Genomic DNA, 17,890 nt, shown 5'->3' on the forward strand with positions numbered 1-17,890 from the left:
GTGGAATAAATAAAGTAACAAACCAAATTCGACATATTTTTAAATGTTATCTCATTTTTGTAGACAAGTGTTAATCATCGCACTTTGAGCTTTTTCTTATCTGAAGTTTTAAACTTGGCTATAAAGCTTTAAAATTCACCAAGTTTTCCATGAAAAGAGAAATATTAAAATTATCACTCAACATCGCCAAATTAATTATTATTATAATTAATTTTTATTAATTTCTTTTTGAATTATATTTTTTAAGTCATCAAAATAAATTTAATAATGAAAAATACTTTTAATCTATTACATGGAAAGTTTATTATTCGATAAGTTCGAGTTCTTTACTATCTTCTGTTGTTAAATTTGTAATTCCATTCTTTTGCATCTAAATGTATTTTTTAAAGATGTACATGTTGATTTAAATACTTTGTAAAAGTCTATTCTAAGACACTTCAGTAAAAAGACCTATATTCCAGTATCTTTCTCCCTTCATTGGCTACTTTCCAAGTTATGTTTAATCAACTGTTTTTGATAAAATATACCTGAAACCATTTGATCAGCCCCAGACTAAGCTTATACCGATCAGTCGGCCAACAAACGCATTCGGGCGCAGTTCGAGCTGAAAATAGAACCTACAAGTCTTGACGTATTTCTAAGATATTAAGAACGTGGTGTTTGTACAAGTGAACTTCTTACTTTTTTGGGCCATTCCCGTTCCCAGTTGAAAGGGAAATTTGAAGTGACCTGAAATATTTGGTTGAGAAAAGTGCAAAAATGACGAGTGCAAGTCTTTTATCGCGTTCTCTTATCACAGAAGGTGCTTAAATTTGGGTTTTTATTATGAAAATAACTAAATATTTTATCAGGAAATTATTCAAAAAACTGAAACAATTTAAAAAAAATTTGGAATTTTTTTTAGAAATTTTTTTAATCTATTGACTTATTTCAGCTCCTCGCTCAAAAAATCGCTCGGTGTTCACACTGATCGTGGGCTTGGTGGTTGGCTACTGCATGGCGCAGCTCTTCTCGAGAATTTCGCCGCATGAGAGTCTGTATCCGTATCTCAGTCGCCGCCTCAGCCTTCCCAGCGATCAACAAGTGGCCATCCAGGAACCGGGACGCAATCCCTTCTCGCACGATCATCCCAATGACAATACCACCGTGGCCGAGCAGCTCAAGAAGGAGGTTCGCGTCCTCTGCTGGGTGATGACCAATCCCACGAATCACAAGAAGAAGGCTCGCCACGTGAAGCGAACGTGGGGCAAGCGCTGTAATATCCTGCTCTTCATGAGTTCCGCAGAGGACGATGAGCTGCCCACGGTTAAGTTGAATGTGGGCGAGGGCCGTGAGAATCTGTGGGCCAAGGTCAAGGAGGCTTTCAAGTACGTCTACAAGCATCACTATAACGATGCCGACTTTTTCTACAAGGGCGATGACGACACTTATGCGGTGATCGAGAATATGCGGTACATGCTTTATCCGTACAGTCCCGAAACCCCCGTGCATTTTGGCTTCAAGTTCAAGCCGTTTGTGAAACAGGGCTATATGTCCGGTGGAGCGGGCTATATACTCAGTCGGGAGGCTCTGCGGCGATTCGTGGTCGAGGGCATTCCGAATCCCAAGATGTGCCTGCCAGGAACGGTAGTGAACGAGGACATCGAGATCGGGCGATGCATGGAGCATCTGAATGTTACGGCCGGCGATTCCAGGGACGAAATCGGACGAGGACGTATGTTTCCATTTGTCCCGGAACACCATTTAATTCCGGCCAAGTGGGATAAGAACTTTTGGTACTGGAACTATCTCTTCTACAAGACAGATGACGTAAGTTTGGTTCTAACTTTATTCTTAGGTTAAATAATTATAATAAGAGGTCTAAAATTTTTTATAATTTACTTAATTTAATTTATGATTTGAAATTATTTTTTAACAGGGTCTAGATTGCTGCTCGGACTTGGCCATAATTAATTTATATAATTTAATTTATGATTATTAATTATTTTTTTATAGGGTCTAGATTGCTGCTCGGACTTGGCCATCTCCTTTCATTATGTGGACCCAAAAATGATGTACGTGCTGGACTATCTTATCTACCATTTGAAGCCATACGGCTTGATGAGATCTCTAGAGCCTCTGCCGGCCAAACTCAAAGTGGGTCAGTTGCTGCCACCTCCCGTGGAGCGACCTCTGGCTAGTAATGAGGACTCTGTGGATGATTACGACAGGATTTACACGACCACAACTGTAAAGCCCAAGGAACCGGATGCAAGGGAAATGGACTCCAAGGAGGTGGAAAAAGAAGAGGCAAAATATAGGGAAAAGGAGGATAAAGAGGAAAAGGATCATTCACAAAGATCTGACAATGATTCGGAGTTTACTGAAGAGGACAATCATAAGCATTCCAAGTCCAAAGAAACTAATGAAGAATAGTAATATTCTATTACGGTTATAAAGCCAAGACACTTCTCAACCTAAAACGGGGTTTACTTTCAGTCATAAGCGATATATTTAAAAATTCAAATTTGTTACTTTTTAAACATGTTTTTCGGTTGTCAGTAAGAATGATACGATTTTGTATAACTGATTTTATTTAACAATGGTCTTTTAACTGAATTCTTTGTAAAAATCTACTTTAAATCTTAAGTTTAAGAACCTTTCTCATGGCTGTACAAACAGACCTATATTCGTGTGAAGTAAATCAATAAAGATTTCATTTACCTATTTAAGATTTCTAGCTAATTCTTTAATAGGCATAGTCAGCAGGAACTTCGACCTCAAAGTTAGTTTGTTGTGCTTCCTTAAACTCCTCCAACTTGGCGGGGCTATACTTCTCAGGAAGAGTCTCGACAGGAAGTTTCCGACCGAAAGCCCTCAATCTATAGATCATATATTCGAAACAGTGAATATAGCGATGCTGAACGTAGTGAAAGGAAACGGCATAGTTGGACCAGGCAAAAATACCCTAAAAGAAAAATTAATTTGCATTGTGATGAGTTTTCTTTAAACAGATGAGGCTACCAACATCTTGGGTCCTGTCGGCGAGATATTTCCAGAACCAAAACTTTGGGTCATAGCGAAAGTAGGTGTTCGATCTGGCCTGCGGTTCGATGAGGTGCATGCGTCTGCGTCCCTTGGAGTCGTAAGTTCTTCCCGCCATTACATTGGCATTCTCGAGGCACTCCGACAGTCTTCCACCGCTGGGACCCGAGTCTTTTTGCTCGCACTTCGTTGGATTTGGCAGAGAGATCTCCACAAGGCGACGCAGTGCCTCCCGGCTCATCACAGTGCCCGTGGAGCCGAAATAGATGGCCATCTCTGGGCTATACGGATAGACCATGTAGCGCAGGTTCTCCATCAGCACATAGGTCTCGTCATCGGCCTCCAGGAACCAATCGGCATCGCTCAAGTGGTGATCATAGAGGTATTTCAGAGCACTCTTCGTTTTTCGCCACGACTCACGATTTTTGGCGCTAACGTTCAGGGCCACGGATCCCGTTAGTTTGGCATCCGTTCGGCTGGTAAAAAAAATCAACTTGTTGCAACGCCTGCCCCATGTTTCAAGAACCGCCTTTGCCTGCGTCTTATGATTACTGGGTTTCGTATACACAAAGCACAAGACTCGCACTTCATGGGTCAAATCGATATCCAATTGGGACGTCGTGCGATTTGTATGCGATTTAAGGTCTATAATCGGCCACAGGACCATCTGGGTTATCAGGTAACCAATTCCTATGCCCAGAAGCAGGAAAAGCACTGGACGCGATGATGATGGCGACCCTGAATGCTGTTGATAGTGGTTGTTCCGATCCAGAAAAACACACTCCTTTCGCTCCATTTTTACAAGTACTGCGGATTTTCTAAATAAGTTTAAAATATATATTTCCTCGTCGTCACGGCTCATCAGTTATGCCCAAGCTAATTAATATGTTAGCCAACTCTTCTGTGAGGCAAGTTACTCTCTTAAGTTATAGGACTATATTCCTACACTACACAAAATATCTGAAATTAATAGATTTATACTTTTTAGTAAAATTAAAGTGATTTTAAATTCTTTAAAGGGCAGTCCGATTTACGTATTTTTCAGTGGGGTAAACCTAATTCCATCCAGTACGATTACTAAAGAAAACATAAGAGAAAGAAAATATAAAGTTTTATTCTACATAAATAATAGAATAATAACACTATGCAGCATCAAAAATTTACCTCGATGGATACTATATTTTTGGATTTGCTACGAATTCCAAAGTTAAACTGCGTTTTCCAAAAAGTTCCCCGACGCAAGGATTCTTAGCAAAAGGACATCAAAATTCGAAAAATTCAGAAATTGGCCAACTTTCCAAAGCTCTCAGAGGCAAACGGATTCATGGTTTGGTTAGATGCTAAAGTTTTAAAAAAAAACACTCTTTATTTTTGAAACCCCATACTTAGAATAATTTTAAGATTTTTATTAAGGGAGAAACAAGTTTTAGAAAACATAGTCAAAAAACATAAAAGCATACAGCTGCGGTCAAAATAGTAGTAGTGTTGCCGTCATGTGTTTTTAAAAGTTTTTTGTTGTCACTTTTCTTATCCAATTAGTCTAATAGTACAATTATAATCAATACAATATTATCAGAAGAAGATGAATTACAACAACAAACTTTTAAAAACACAGGGCGGCAACACTACTACTATTTTGACCGCAGCTGTATGTTTTTAAGTTTTTTGACTATGTTTTCTGGAATCTATTTCTGCCTTCAAAAAAATCCTTAAATTAATTATAGGTATGGGGCTTAAAAGATAAAGAGCGTATCTTTTAAAAAACTTTAGCATCGAATCCAACCATGAATCCGTTTGCCTCTGAGAGCTCCGGAAAGTTAGCCAATTTCTGAATTTTTCGAACTTTGAGGTCCTTTTGCTAAGTATCCTTGCGTCGGGGAACTTTTTTGAAAACGCAATTTATCATGGGAATTCGTAACGAATCCAAAAATATAGCATCCATCGAGGTTAATTTAAAAAGCACTAAAAATGCTGCACAGTGTAATTTTATAGCTGCTTCTATCTTACTCATTTGTTTTTTTTCGTTAATTCCCCAAAAGACTTATCTCACTTGAATGCGTATAACATTCTTATAACATTTATATATTTTTTTGAAAAACCTATTTCCACTTTTGGGAATCTTAAATTGTTTATCTTTATTTTAATTAAATATGAATCGATTGTCTTATGAAACTTTTTGTAAACGACCAGAGCGCAACTTTGTTCAAAAGATTTAAATTAAGAAAAACTACATGTTAGTTTACTTGAATTCTCTAAAATTCCTAAAAATCATTATATACAAAACGAAATATTTTTTTAAAAGTGCTTTTTTTGATTCATTTTCTTATCAACAAAAGCTGATTGAACTTGTTGGTTTCTGAGAAGAATAGAAAATAAAATTGATAAGCCTTAAGCGTAAATATTTTCAATGTATACAAGTGATTTCGGTCTTCCACAGACAGTCTCATTGAATCTTTCCGACCGCGAGTAAGCCATGACTCAGTTCTGGGTGATTGGAGCTCTTCTTTTGGGCTGCATTTCTGTTGCCGATTTCTGTGAATATTCCGGATATCAGTGCGTTCAAATTGGATATTGTAACGGATTGATAATACAACCACCATACTTTTCTATAACCCCATGCCCGAACTTCTATGTATGCTGCAGGGTAAGTCTATTGAAATCCATTAAATTAATTTAAATATGAATAAATTTGACTTGGTGTTTTTATTTGTAGCCTAGATACGGGTATTTTCCTCAATCGTTTCCCCTAACAAATTGGCAGCAATCTGGATACCAAAACCAACCGGCGCCCATTACAAACTATTATCCAACTACAAACACCAGGAACTATAACCAACCCACAACCACTATCCAAAGGCCCCAAAATGGAAACCAACTCTATGGCTATACTGAAAATCAGTTCCAAAGGACACTAAATCCACCTGTGCCCCAAGATATAATGTTATACGGAACAGCAAACCAAGCATCGCTCCAAACTGGAACCCAAAATTCGCCACCAATCAAAGATTCCCCTCCAAAATATTACCAATCGACACCCCCCCCAAACTATTTTCCAACTACAACCACCAGAAACTATTACCAACCCACAACCACCACCCAAAGGCCCCAAAATGGAAACCAACCTTATGACTATAGTGAAAATCAGTTCCAATGGACACTAAATCCACCTGTGCCCCAAAATATAAAGTTATACGGAACAGCAAACCAAGCTCCGCGCCAAACTGGAAACCCAAATAGGACACTAGTCAAAGATTCCCCTGGAAACTACTACCAATCGACACCCACTCCAAACTTTTACCCAACTACAACCACCAGAAACTATTACCAATCCACAACAACCACCCAAAGGCCCCAAAATGGAAACCAATTCCCATTCCCAAAACCCACGGGCCAGCCTGAAAATCAGTTTCCAAGGACAACAAATCAATCTGTGCCCCAAAAAAAAGTGTTATTCTCAACCACAGCAGTACAAGCTCCGCTCCAAATTGGAATACCAAATCTGCCACCAATCAAAGACTCTGCTTTAGATAATCTTTGTGGCTTGGGCAATCCCAGTGGTCCTGGTCAATATCCCTGGGTGGTGGCTCTGTACAAGCGTGGTAATTACATTGGAGGCGGTTCTCTGATTGCCCCCGGAGTTGTACTAACGGCAGCTCATCTTGTGATGAATATATCCGCGAATGAAATTGTGGTCAGAGCTGGGGAATGGGACATGGCTTCCACTTCGGAACAGTTCCGTCATGAGGAGCGCAGTGTGGTAAGAGTCGAGCCACACGAAGACTTCTCCTTCGAGGCTTCGACTAACAACATAGCCCTTCTATATCTCAAATCGCCCCTCGAACTGAAGGCCCACATCCGAACCATCTGTTTACCAGGAGAGGGAAAGACTTTCGATCAAAAGAGCTGCCTAATGGCCGGTTGGGGAAAACGTTCGTTTCAGGATCCCTACAATTCGAGTAAACAAAAGTCAGTGGAGATGCCCATGGTGAAGAGAGAAGACTGCCAGAATCAGTTCAGGCGAACTAGGTTGCACCGAAACTTTGAGCTCCACGAAAGCCTAATTTGCGCCGGCGGGCAGAGGGACAAGGATGCCTGCACTGCTGATGATGGATCCCCTTTGTTCTGTGCCCTGGATAACGATCCCAATCGCTACGAACAGGCGGGCATCGTCAGCTTTGGGATCGGCTGTAGCCAGGCAAATGTTCCGGGAACCTTCACAAATGTGGCCATGTTCAGAGATTACATCGATGAGAAGTTGGCAGGTGGTACTTTCGAGTTGTAGGAAAAAATTATAGTTTAAATAAAAAGCATACAAAAAATAACAATTAAATGTGTTTAAATTCTTTAAAGCATTTATATATTATATTATATTATAAACTAAACTTAATATAAAATGTAGCTAGGTCACAAAATGCACCTTTCTAAAGTTCTTAAATAATTGAATAAATAAATTTTTTTATTCCTTGAAATGTTGACAATTAAAACAAGTCGACCTAAAAATATAAATCTAATCACTTTCCAAGAAATGACCACCAATTAAATTTTATGTATTCAAGAGCTCAAGAATTTCCCAGCATAATCAGTGCATACTGTGGATTGGAATTTAGATTTTTATATTTGTTGTTGTGTCACATTTATTTCTTATCTCTAGAGCCAGATGAGTTGTCACCGAACAATACAGGCATTTTAAGAGTCTGTTGTCGAGAGAACGATGTCACGACTGTGGGCGCCTGTGGTTTTTTCTTTGGCTTGCATCCTTCTTAGCGATGCCCACAAATGTCCGAGTTCCAATCAGTGTGTTCCCAAGGAAAATTGTCGACTGGAGGAGCCAATTTTTGACTTAAGTTCCACCATCGATTGCAGTGACTCAGAAGTCTGTTGTGAAAAGTCAAATGTGGTAAGCGGAAAGAGAATTAAAGTAGGAGATAAACTTTTAATGTATCAATTTTGTTATAGGTTGGCATAACCCAAAGACCAATGACCCTTTCACCTGGTACCCTTTGTGGCATGAGTAATCCATATGGTCTAGATGAAAGCCGACAAGTGCATGGAGACCAGGCCAGACCGGGTCAATTTCCCTGGGTGATGGCATTGCTCCACAAGGGTCAGTACTTCGGAGGCGGTTCTCTGATTACTCCAGGATTAGTACTAACAGCAGCCCACATTCTGGTACGCAAGTCCCGTGTTCACATTAAAGTCAGAGCTGGCGAATGGGACTTGTCATCCAGTGCTGAGATTCCTGCTCCCGAGGAGCGCCAAGTGACCAAGATCATTTCGCACAAGGCGTTTAATTACAGCAGCGGAGCCAACAACATGGCGCTACTCTTTTTGGACTCACCCTTCGAGCTGAAATCCCACATCCAGATCATATGCCTACCAATTTCCGGCGAGACTTTTGAGGGAAGACGCTGCACAGTTGCCGGTTGGGGAAAGAGATCATTTTCCGATGCCAAATTAGAAACCATACAGCAGAAAGTCGAGGTTCCCATAATCGATAGTCTAAGGTGCCAGGATAAGTTGAGGCAAACGAGGATGGGCACGAACTATCAGATGCCAGCCAGCTTGATTTGCGCCGGCGGAGAGCAGGGCAGGGATTCCTGCTCTCGATTCGGAGGATCTGCCCTTTTCTGCTCCCTCACAGATGATCCAAATCGCTACGAACAGGCTGGCATCGTCAACTGGGGCATCGAGTGTGGTCAGGAAAATATTCCGGCCACCTACACTCATGTTTCCAAATTCAAAGAGTGGATTGATCCGCATTTGGAGCAAGTCTTCAGCGTTCCGGGAGATCTAGTTTCTTCTACAAGCAGTCTTCTTTGAACATAATCTCAAAAATTAACCATTTTTAGAAGCTTTTGATTTCTTTTCCGGAAATATATATTCTAATTTGGAAAAATGTATTTGTATACCTATATATAACATACCTAACTGTTCTATATACAAATATTAAATATGAAAAAAAAACAAAATAATTTTTTCATTGCTATTTTAGTTTTTATTGTATTGCGCTCTTTTTACTACTGCATATTTCCGTATATAAATGTACTCGTACATATTTTCAGTGTGTTTACTGATAACGACTTTAAAGATTCTTTGTTCTCGGAATACTGAATCACTGGAAAGAGAGCTCTCACAATATAAATATTTTATGTATGCATAATGATTTTATTTTCAGTTGATAGGCTAGCAATGTTGCGGCGGGTTATTATTTTCAGTTGCCTTCTGTGGGTGCTGACTGAGGCGGGAGCACCTTGTGGCCCCCAGTTGGAGTGTGTGCCCCAAGGTCTTTGTAAGTTAAGCTCCTGGATTCCAAATACTTCTCAATCGCCCTGCCAGCGATGGGAAACCTGCTGCCACAGTTCTCAAGTGGTAAGAGTGTATATAGAACCAAGCTAAATATAATTTATAATTTTATTAATATTATTTTAGTTAACTTTCGGCGCCCCTTTAAACTGTGGCCACAATCCCAATGGACTGGATAATACCGCGCAAGTTTCTCCTAATCAGGCAAAACCCAATGAATTTCCCTGGATTGTGGCGCTGATGGAAAAAACGGTGCATTTCTTTGGAGCCGGAACTCTGGTCACCGAAAATGTCGTGATAACTGCTGCCCATCTGATGGAGCATAGGACAGTGAATGATTTTGTGATTGCCGGTGCAGCTTGGGACTTGAGTCAACTGTTTAGACCCGAGGTGGTATCGCGATCGCCGGCTAGGATTATAGCGCATCCCGGATTTAGTAACATTACCGGGGCCAACAACATAGCGTTGATCATACTCGCCGCCTCGTTTGAGATGAAACCCCACATCGGAACCATCTGCTGGCCCACTCCGGGGATCTACTTCGATCGGGATCGCTGCATAGTGGCCGGTTGGGGAGTTCTTAATCCTCTGGTTCCAAATTATACCAATCGTCAGAAGAAAATTGAGCTGCCCATCGTGAGCAAGGATGTGTGCGAGGCCCAATTGCGAAGGACGAAGCTGGGCTGGGACTATCAGCTGGATCCCAGTTTGATCTGCGCGGGTGGAGAGAGGGGTCGAGATGCCTGCCAAGGGGACGGTGGATCCCCGCTAATGTGTCCCATTCCCGGTCACCCGGCGATCTTCGAGTTCGTCGGCATTGTCAACGGCGGCCTGTCGTGCGGAGAGGAGAATGTGCCCGCCCTTTACACGAATATTATGCAAATGAAACCCTGGATCGAGAAACATCTAAATGATGAACTGAACAAACCGTATAAGTCATTTCCCATATATAATATAGACTACAATTAGAATAAAAGGCAAGTCACAGGTGGAAAGGTATTTTAAATTATTATTATATAGCTATGATCTGAAGTCTTGCAGTCGAAGTTATAAAGATTCCGATTTAGAGAATCTGAGGAGTTGTTTCTAACAACGTAAAGGTTGTCATAAATCCTATTTTTAATAATAGAAAAAATGAAATTGTTGAGACTATTCCAATTACTGATACTATCAACCTTGTTTTGGCTGTTTGCACTCGAGCTGTTGATATTCTGCAGCAGCACTACCTTTATAAATCTGCTTGAGCTTTTCCAAATACCCTATAAGGAGAGGGTTAGTGACTATGACATTGGTCTAAGAAGTCATCGCTGGGATGATGATCGGATAGCAAGGCTTCTGGGGCAGCAGATTCGCGTTCATTGTCTAGTTTATATGGATCGATCGGACTACAAGTTCGGTGCTCAGAAAGCAATGCATGTCCGAAATAGTTGGGGTCGTCGGTGCAATCGACTGACCATTATCAGCAAAAGGAATGTCACTCTGGTGGAGGCATATCGCCAGATTTATGTGGACTTTCACAATCAGTTCGACTGGCTGCTGGTCGTTTACTTTGACTCCTACGTCATTATGGAGAATCTGCGCTTTTTGCTGGCCCACTATTCACCCTCGCAGGAAATATATTTTAGTGCCCAACATGAGGTCCAAATCTATGCCCATGTGGGTCAGGTCTCCACCACCGATTATATCTTCAGTGGGGAGGCATTGGTGCAGTTGGCCACAAGGAACTGCCTGCAGAATGAGATTTTCCTCAGGGAGTGCTTGCGGCGAATGAAAAAGGCTCCCAGCGAAGCCCTCCTGTCTTTTAACGTCCCCGATGAGCTGATCCCTTACACTTTGCGCAACAATTTTTGGCTCTGGCCCTGCGCTTTTCGAGCTGCCTACGAGAATCAGGTGAGTTAACTTTAAATTTGTAAAATAAAGAAAGAAAGTTTTAATTTATGATTTTTAAAAAAATAATAAGTTAATAATATTATAAACGTTTGATAAATTTATTTATTTAATCCAATCTTTAGAGCTTGGATAGCTGTTTTGGAGGAGCGATTCTGTTTCCATATTGCAGTGCCATGCAAATGTATACCCTGGAGTTTTCGCTCTATCACCTGCGACCCTATGGCCATGTAAATCCCCTGCCGGAACTGAGTTCTTCCAGTTTTCCCATGACCATTGCATCTAGGCCATTGAACGATCGGCTGGCCAGGTATATGTATCGGTCGGTTAGGATAATCTGCCTGGTGCTGTCCTGGCCCAAGACGTACATGAGTGGCGTGAAAGCAGTTAGCGAGACCTGGGGTCGCCACTGCAACCGAGTGGTTTATTATGCTGGCTCTTCCCAAACCACTTTGTCTGGGGTGGAGATCGTGGGTCTGAATGTCAGCGATGCTCGCGGAAATCTGTGGGGCAAGACAAAGGCAGCCTTTCACCATGCCTATAAGAATTATGGTCACGAGGCGGAGTGGTTCTATAAAGCTGATGACGATACCTATGCCATAATGGAGAATATGCGTAAAATGCTTAAGCCCTACTCGCCCCATAATCCCATATATTTTGGGTCCCCGTTCAAGCTTAGATCCAATCTTTATATGTCCGGAGGAGCTGGGTATGTCCTCAGCAAAAAGGCTGTGAAGATTTTGGTTCGCGGAGCTGCCAAGAATTGCAGGCCAGGAGATCAGGGCACCGAGGACTTGGATATGGGCATATGTCTACGGCTATTAAATGTGCGATTCGGCGATTCCAGAGATATTTTCGGTCGACATCGGTTCTTTTCACTTTCCCTGGAACACTTTCTTATACCTGATCGAGATGATGAAGACTTTTGGCTTAAGGAATATCTCTATCAAACAATTGGAACGGTAAGAAAAAAATTTTTTTTTTTTATATTTTTTAGATTTCTTACTTTGTTTTTTAATTTTTTATTTGCAGGGAATGGAATGTTGTTCCACCTATTCAATTTCAATACACAACGTATCACCCTACCAAATGCATTTTTTTGAAACGATTTTGTATAAGAACCGACCATATGGACTTATTGCTGGGCATCCTCCGTCACGAAGTTCAAGAAAAAAAGCAGCAGTATAGCTTATGATGTTTTAATTTAGTTTAACAATTCTTTATATATCGCGACTTATATATATTTTAATCTATATCCATTTATTAAAGATACAACATTTTAAGACTTGGCACATATACAATTCAGTATCTTAATTCAAGGAGCAGTTTTGGATTGATCATTTACGATATCTTGGTCTTACTCTTTGGTTTTCTTGTAGTCAATATTAAACTAGATTGGTCCTAAAAAGTTTACAAGATTGGCTTTGGCTTAGTTTTGGCTTTTGGCTTTGTGGTGTTTTCTTCGGATACCATTTTGAGCTCAATTTTTGTGGTGTGAAAAGTGCTCCAAGATGACTTAGTACTCAAAATTATTTTTTTAGTTGGCAAATGATCTTGATCCTTGTTAATGCCCAAAATTCGTAACTTGTAGATAATATAGTCCAGCATGTAAAACTCAAGTGCGTTGTTAAAGTGAAACGAGATGGCAGTGTTTGAGCAGCAATCGGTGGTAGCCTACAAGAATTAAGAAAAAGTTGTCATTTAATGTCACACTTTATTCTAGATTTTCTTACATTTAGCGGAGTATAGTTGAGTAGAGGATACCAATTCAGAGGTGAAAAGGGAATGAATCGATTTAATCCTTGCTCATCCCTGGAATCTCCAGCTACAACTCCCACCGCCTTTAGACATCGTCCTATTTCCACATCCTCGTAGCCATAATTGCGGTTGGTGCAAATGCTGCTGTTGCTAAAGCCCAGCTTTATCAGCTGGTGTAGGGTCATTTTACTCAAGACATATGCCGATCCTGCCGACGTGTAACCCTGGATTAAAAAAATATATATTTATTTAATAAGGAGTCACACTTGTGGCATTAGTTTCTACGATTAAATTAATGAATTAAATGTATTACTAAAAGTGTAGAATACTTTTCGACAGCAATATATTTAAGCTTCATGTAGAAAAACCCATTTTTCTACTGTTCTATAATTTGGAAAGTGGTAAGAAACTAATAAAAATACCAATAACTTATAGTATAAAATTGAAACATTTAAAAAAGTACCTCTTTCACATGAGTTCGAAATTTATCTCCAAAAAACACTTGGGTCTTCGGACTATAGGCGTGTAGAAGGGCACGTAGGTTTTCCATTATTACATAGCTAAAAATAAAGAACAATAAATAACAACAATTTTTACAATAGAAATAAAAATATTTAAACACATTTTAGAAATTACTCGTATGCTTATTTCCACTTACGTATCATCATCTGCCTTTAGAAACCAGTCGTACTTGTCAAAATAGTGCTTATAGACATACTCCAGTGATACCCGCGTCTTGGGCCATGAATTCGAGTAGCCCTCCCTCACGTTAAGGACAACAGATCCCAGTTCTTTATCTGCCTTGCTGCTCATGAAGATCACCTTGTTGCAGCGCTTTCCCCAGGTGCGTTGGATATGGATGGCACGGCTCTGGTGGTTTTTAGGACTGGTCATCACCATGCAAAGGACTCGTGTTTCGTTGAAGAGACGGGAGGCCAGGATATCCGGAGGTGGATAAGTGGTTGTTGTCGTGGGACTAGGAGTGTTCCTGTGACTGCTTGGAAACGGGCTGCTTTCCTCCTTCAGCTGATCCCCGTGATACTGCCAACGGTCTCGTTTTGTCAACGCCGACAAAAGAATACCCCAGGCCATGCCGATCAGTACCATCAAGATCAGCTCCAGACGCTTACGATGTGGTCGTACGACCATCTTTGTCTTTAAAGATAAATATAAAAAAAAAACTTTTATAAGTATATTATTTTTGGTTGTCAAAGTTTCACATATCATTAGCATACCATTTCAGTATTTTAAATTAATATTTTTTGTGATTTTGTTTTGATTAAAACACACTTTTTGAGTTTAAGCATATCAGCATCGATTTAGTTGATAAGAGACACTCTTTAGAGACAAACAAATAATTTAAACAATATAATTATTAAATATTTGTTATGACTATTTTGGAATTCCATTATATTTTATTAATGCTCACATCAATAAGAAGAGTTTTACTTGCAAAATATTCAAAACACAAAATGCAGAACTTATAGTTCGTTGGTTTTACGAAGCTTAGACTTAGTCTTAGACTTGATTATAAGGCTCATTAATTACTTTGTTTTACTTTTGAATTTTTATATGTTCACACAATCAACTAAACAATGAGTGATATATTTTAAATTAGTTTTTTGTAACGGAGTATTCGCTTTAACAGGTAGTGGATTCAATATATGACACTGCTTTTGTTTTGATTTTTTCTTGAGGTATTTTTTTCTTTTTTATCAACCGCGTTTGTTTACTTTTTTATGCAAATCTTATGTCGTCAGGCGGCAAACTGTTGTTGTTGTCGCTGTATAGGCTGAAGTCGCGCTTGTTGTTGTCGAATCACCGAATTAACACATTCTTGAGGCAGTGACGCAGAGTCAAAAGCCTGTAAAGATGCGGTCGACCTTCGGGAAAGCACTCAGGTGGTGGTGGCTCAGGTGTTACGGTGCTGCGGAGTTACGGAGTTGCGATACAATTTGCTTGAGTTCAATTCGATTCGCAATTGCTAGATTGCAAGTGGCAATTGCCCGTCTGACGTTATATTTTCAAGGCTTAATTTCAAACTCATTCGGACCGTTTCGAATCGCTGGCTCCAATTATGTGACTGTTTCGAGTTGCTTCCTCGAGTGTTTTTCACTTCTTTTAATCCGCATTGGTACTGGCACAGAATTTCAATCACAAGCCCTCAGCGGAAAGGCTATAAAAATAAACGCTGCTCGAACGCGACTCGAAGCCGAAAACAAAAAATAAACAAAGAGCCCAGGCAAGAGAAGAAAGAGCAGCTCGAAAATAACAAGCAGACGACGTCTTCGCGCTTTGCCGGCAGTTGACAGACTCGGCTTAAATGGGCGCGTCGAAAATGTTGCTGAAGAAATATCTTAACGCTTGTTAGCGCTACAATGTTGCCAGATATTTAAAAAAAAGATTGATGTTCAAAAAACCGTTTTCGAAAAAAAACTAATGTTTATTAAAGCATGAGTATTGATAAATGAATACCACAGGAAAATAAAAAAATTGTGGAGCAAAATAAAAATGTTCAACCATATCAAATACTTTTTATACATTTGTATTTTTTGAACTTTTAAATAAATACATTTTAATCAACAAACAAAAGGGTTAACTTGCTGTGAGTCATTTTGTTGCTTTTGCGGATAATTATTTTATGTTAATAAAACCCAATCGCTTTATCATGCTTTGACCTTTCATATTTTTCCTTAACGATTCACCGAGAGTCGTTAAGGTCTTTGTGCTGCCTCCTTAAAAGGCTGTAACATATGGCAATCGCACCTTAATTACTTAACTTATTCCGCAATGCAAGACAGGCTTTACTTTACCCATGTTGAAATCATGGAAATGCCAGGGAAAAGCTGCTCCAAAGCTTTAGCTCAGTAGCAAAGGCCTGAAGATAGGCAACAAGTTGGAAATTATTTAAACAAACGTTTTGTATTTATTAATTAGAAAACTAGCAATAGATGAAGCACAATGAGGGAATATACAAGGAGTGCGTAGCCGAGGAGCAGGACTCAGGCGTAGGGACCTCCAGAGGCGTCGAGTCCTCGGGGGGCGTTGGCGTAGCTGTCCTCGGCGAAGGTATTGGTTACACCGGATCCGGAAACGGAACCACTGGAGGAGGATGATCCTGAACCCGAACCGCTTCCAGTTTCCAAGCTGGCCGCACCCGACGATCGACTGACATCCACGGACTTGGAGCGCTCATCCCGGGCCACAAATGGAGTGGGCTGGGCCACCTGAGACGAGGAGACGACTGGCACAACCACCGCCTTGAGGGCATAGGGCACTCGGTTAACGACCGCATTGAAGCCATGCACATCATCCGCCGTGTAGGTCACCGTGCGCTTGTAGCCATCGGGATCGATGAGGCTGTAGAAGCCGCGCACCACATAACCATCGCGGGTTTCGCTGTGCTCCTTGATGTCCCCGGTGCTCTCGTCATTCACGGCATAGTTAAAACTATAGCTGGCCGGTGGATAGACCTCGGGCTCCCGAGGTTGGCTAAGAACGGAGGAGACCACCACTGAATCCTGATTCTGATGCTGACTCTGACTAACGGGAACTGCCTCCTGATCCTGGTGCTGATCGGCGGAAACCACCTCCGAATTCTGCTCCTGACGAAGAATGGGCAGCGGTGAGGGCAGCAGAACGGACTCGGCATTGGCCGCACTGGCCGCATTCTGGAGGAGATTAGAGGCCTGAACACTGGCTGTTCGACTGCCGGCGGCAAACTGATTCCTGGTGGGCGCCAAATAGTCATAGCCATCGGGCGTGGCCTCCGAGTTCAAGGCATTGTTGCTGGGCGTGTGGTAGTCGCTCAGGAAGTCCTCGCCAGAACTACCGGACGCACTGCGTTCCAGGGAGTTGACCGCCTTGGCCGACTTCTCGTTGTAGTTGTACTCCGCTTGGACGGCGGCGAAAAGGGCCAGCGACAGCAGGGCAAAGAACTAAAAAATAATAAAATACCAAAATTTTAAAAATATTCATTTTTCTAAGACTTTTAAAGGACATTATTCTATATATTTTAATGAATTTTCTATACAAAAAAATCATATATCCTTGTGATCCGGGCTTCTCTTATTTATTCCAAATAAGTATGTTTTAGGATCCATCACAACTCACCTTAGCTGCCATCTCGAATCGTTTGGATCTTCCTTCCGTGCGTTTGCCTCTACAAAATTGTCAGCTAACTGATATCATAATTGAAGCAACTCTGACTTTTTATACTTCATCCCAATTGCAGTTTATTACCCAATGGGTGCCGTTATACAATGTCATGCGCCACAATTGATCGATTTACTATTGTCCAATTTGAGACTACAATGTGTTGGCAACACTTTCATTTTCAATTTGTGACCATTTTTATGCTGCGTAAGCGCAGACGCCATGGAAAGATGATACAGCTATGCGTGATCACCGAAAATGAAGAATTGGAGCAAAGGTTTGCAATAAATTTGGAAGAATATAAATTATTTTTTTTATTCCGCGTATGACAGACGAAGAAAGAACTGTCTGAAGATATAATTGTTCAGGTTTTTCTCAAATTTTAATCTTAATCTTTGATCAAATCAACTTCGCTAACCTTTTAATCGATTTAAAAGAAGTTCTTTCGTTACTAATAGGTTTTTTGACCAAACATCTGCCTATAATAGCACAACCCATACGCACCCAGAGATTTCATACCAGTCGTATGATAACCCATGGAGTTCCTTAACCCCACTTACACTGTCTGGTAAATGTAATTGTTTATTTATTTTATATTACTCTAAACAGATAATAAACCAAAATAAATATTCTTGTAACCTTAAATCATGATTAAAAACCAAATTTCTTGCTGAAAACTATTTATGAAAATTTTGCCACGGGTTTCTATACTTTCGGCACGCTTAAAACATTTTCAGCATGCTTATTTAAGTTACATAATTTT

The 17,890-nt window shown here is 40.5% G+C and overlaps 8 protein-coding genes across 10 annotated transcripts; 5 read left to right on the forward strand and 3 right to left on the reverse strand.

The window, feature by feature from the left end:
* Positions 1-581: 581 nt before the first annotated feature.
* Positions 582-2,711, forward strand: LOC108064046 (glycoprotein-N-acetylgalactosamine 3-beta-galactosyltransferase 1). The gene is made up of 3 exons (XM_017151381.3): positions 582-802; positions 935-1,809; positions 1,996-2,711. Exons 1-3 carry the CDS (start codon positions 760-762, stop codon positions 2,413-2,415), a joined length of 1,338 nt encoding a protein of 445 aa, XP_017006870.3. The 5' UTR covers positions 582-759; the 3' UTR covers positions 2,416-2,711.
* LOC108064047 (glycoprotein-N-acetylgalactosamine 3-beta-galactosyltransferase 1) lies at positions 2,553-3,828 on the reverse strand. The gene is made up of 2 exons (XM_017151382.3): positions 3,008-3,828; positions 2,553-2,947 (listed from the first exon to the last, which is right to left on the reverse strand). The coding sequence occupies exons 1-2, from the start codon at positions 3,818-3,820 to the stop codon at positions 2,729-2,731; spliced, it is 1,032 nt and encodes a 343-aa protein (XP_017006871.3). The 5' UTR covers positions 3,821-3,828; the 3' UTR covers positions 2,553-2,728.
* A 1,812-nt stretch (positions 3,829-5,640) lies between these two features.
* LOC108063966 (phenoloxidase-activating factor 2-like) lies at positions 5,641-7,306 on the forward strand. Its single transcript, XM_044395120.2, has 2 exons — positions 5,641-5,668; positions 6,489-7,306. The coding sequence occupies exons 1-2, from the start codon at positions 5,641-5,643 to the stop codon at positions 7,304-7,306; spliced, it is 846 nt and encodes a 281-aa protein (XP_044251055.2).
* Positions 7,307-7,697: 391 nt separating this feature from the next.
* On the forward strand, positions 7,698-8,893 carry LOC108063957 (phenoloxidase-activating factor 2). The gene is made up of 2 exons (XM_017151244.3): positions 7,698-7,921; positions 7,981-8,893. Exons 1-2 carry the CDS (start codon positions 7,736-7,738, stop codon positions 8,842-8,844), a joined length of 1,050 nt encoding a protein of 349 aa, XP_017006733.3. The 5' UTR covers positions 7,698-7,735; the 3' UTR covers positions 8,845-8,893.
* A 320-nt stretch (positions 8,894-9,213) lies between these two features.
* LOC108064039 (phenoloxidase-activating factor 2) lies at positions 9,214-10,296 on the forward strand. Its single transcript, XM_017151372.3, has 2 exons — positions 9,214-9,393; positions 9,454-10,296. Exons 1-2 carry the CDS (start codon positions 9,214-9,216, stop codon positions 10,294-10,296), a joined length of 1,023 nt encoding a protein of 340 aa, XP_017006861.3.
* Positions 10,297-10,417: 121 nt separating this feature from the next.
* Positions 10,418-12,402, forward strand: LOC108064037 (glycoprotein-N-acetylgalactosamine 3-beta-galactosyltransferase 1). Its single transcript, XM_017151366.3, has 3 exons — positions 10,418-11,217; positions 11,340-12,176; positions 12,247-12,402. Exons 1-3 carry the CDS (start codon positions 10,462-10,464, stop codon positions 12,400-12,402), a joined length of 1,749 nt encoding a protein of 582 aa, XP_017006855.3. The 5' UTR covers positions 10,418-10,461.
* LOC108064038 (glycoprotein-N-acetylgalactosamine 3-beta-galactosyltransferase 1) lies at positions 12,398-15,349 on the reverse strand. Of its 3 annotated transcripts, XM_070218229.1 has the most exons (6): positions 15,026-15,349; positions 14,208-14,899; positions 13,631-14,127; positions 13,436-13,532; positions 12,948-13,196; positions 12,398-12,888 (listed from the first exon to the last, which is right to left on the reverse strand). In XM_070218229.1, the coding sequence occupies exons 2-6, from the start codon at positions 14,208-14,210 to the stop codon at positions 12,625-12,627; spliced, it is 1,110 nt and encodes a 369-aa protein (XP_070074330.1). In that variant the 5' UTR covers positions 14,211-14,899; positions 15,026-15,349; the 3' UTR covers positions 12,398-12,624. The 3 variants fall into 3 exon arrangements, with proteins under 3 accessions (XP_070074330.1, XP_044251053.2, XP_070074334.1); XM_044395118.2 differs by lacking the exon at positions 14,208-14,899; XM_070218233.1 differs by having other exon boundaries at positions 14,706-15,348.
* A 526-nt stretch (positions 15,350-15,875) lies between these two features.
* Cpr23B (Cuticular protein 23B) lies at positions 15,876-17,097 on the reverse strand. The gene is made up of 2 exons (XM_017151265.3): positions 17,086-17,097; positions 15,876-16,910 (listed from the first exon to the last, which is right to left on the reverse strand). The coding sequence occupies exons 1-2, from the start codon at positions 17,095-17,097 to the stop codon at positions 15,975-15,977; spliced, it is 948 nt and encodes a 315-aa protein (XP_017006754.3). The 3' UTR covers positions 15,876-15,974.
* Positions 17,098-17,890: the final 793 nt, after the last annotated feature.

Source organism: Drosophila takahashii, chromosome 2L, assembly GCF_030179915.1.
Source record: "Drosophila takahashii strain IR98-3 E-12201 chromosome 2L, DtakHiC1v2, whole genome shotgun sequence".
NCBI classification, from domain to species: Eukaryota; Metazoa; Arthropoda; class Insecta; order Diptera; family Drosophilidae; genus Drosophila; species Drosophila takahashii.

Coding starts and splice junctions, on each gene's coding strand:
- LOC108064046 (XM_017151381.3), top strand. CDS start 760: ATGACGAGTGCAAGTCTTTTATCGCGTTCTCTTATCACAGAAG. Junction 803..934: donor GCGTTCTCTTATCACAGAAG/GTGCTTAAATTT, acceptor GACTTATTTCAG/CTCCTCGCTCAAAAAATCGC. Junction 1,810..1,995: donor TCTTCTACAAGACAGATGAC/GTAAGTTTGGTT, acceptor ATTTTTTTATAG/GGTCTAGATTGCTGCTCGGA.
- LOC108064047 (XM_017151382.3), bottom strand. CDS start 3,820: ATGGAGCGAAAGGAGTGTGTTTTTCTGGATCGGAACAACCACTATCAA. Junction 2,948..3,007: donor TCGCCGACAGGACCCAAGAT/GTTGGTAGCCTC, acceptor TTTTTCTTTTAG/GGTATTTTTGCCTGGTCCAA.
- LOC108063966 (XM_044395120.2), top strand. CDS start 5,641: ATGCCCGAACTTCTATGTATGCTGCAGG. Junction 5,669..6,488: donor ACTTCTATGTATGCTGCAGG/GTAAGTCTATTG, acceptor TCTCAACCACAG/CAGTACAAGCTCCGCTCCAA.
- LOC108063957 (XM_017151244.3), top strand. CDS start 7,736: ATGTCACGACTGTGGGCGCCTGTGGTTTTTTCTTTGGCTTGCATCCTT. Junction 7,922..7,980: donor GTTGTGAAAAGTCAAATGTG/GTAAGCGGAAAG, acceptor ATTTTGTTATAG/GTTGGCATAACCCAAAGACC.
- LOC108064039 (XM_017151372.3), top strand. CDS start 9,214: ATGTTGCGGCGGGTTATTATTTTCAGTTGCCTTCTGTGGGTGCTGACT. Junction 9,394..9,453: donor GCTGCCACAGTTCTCAAGTG/GTAAGAGTGTAT, acceptor ATATTATTTTAG/TTAACTTTCGGCGCCCCTTT.
- LOC108064037 (XM_017151366.3), top strand. CDS start 10,462: ATGAAATTGTTGAGACTATTCCAATTACTGATACTATCAACCTTGTTT. Junction 11,218..11,339: donor GAGCTGCCTACGAGAATCAG/GTGAGTTAACTT, acceptor TCCAATCTTTAG/AGCTTGGATAGCTGTTTTGG. Junction 12,177..12,246: donor TCTATCAAACAATTGGAACG/GTAAGAAAAAAA, acceptor TTTTATTTGCAG/GGAATGGAATGTTGTTCCAC.
- LOC108064038 (XM_070218229.1), bottom strand. Junction 13,533..13,630: donor CTAAAGGCAGATGATGATAC/GTAAGTGGAAAT, acceptor CTTTATTTTTAG/CTATGTAATAATGGAAAACC. Junction 12,889..12,947: donor TCAACTATACTCCGCTAAAT/GTAAGAAAATCT, acceptor TAATTCTTGTAG/GCTACCACCGATTGCTGCTC.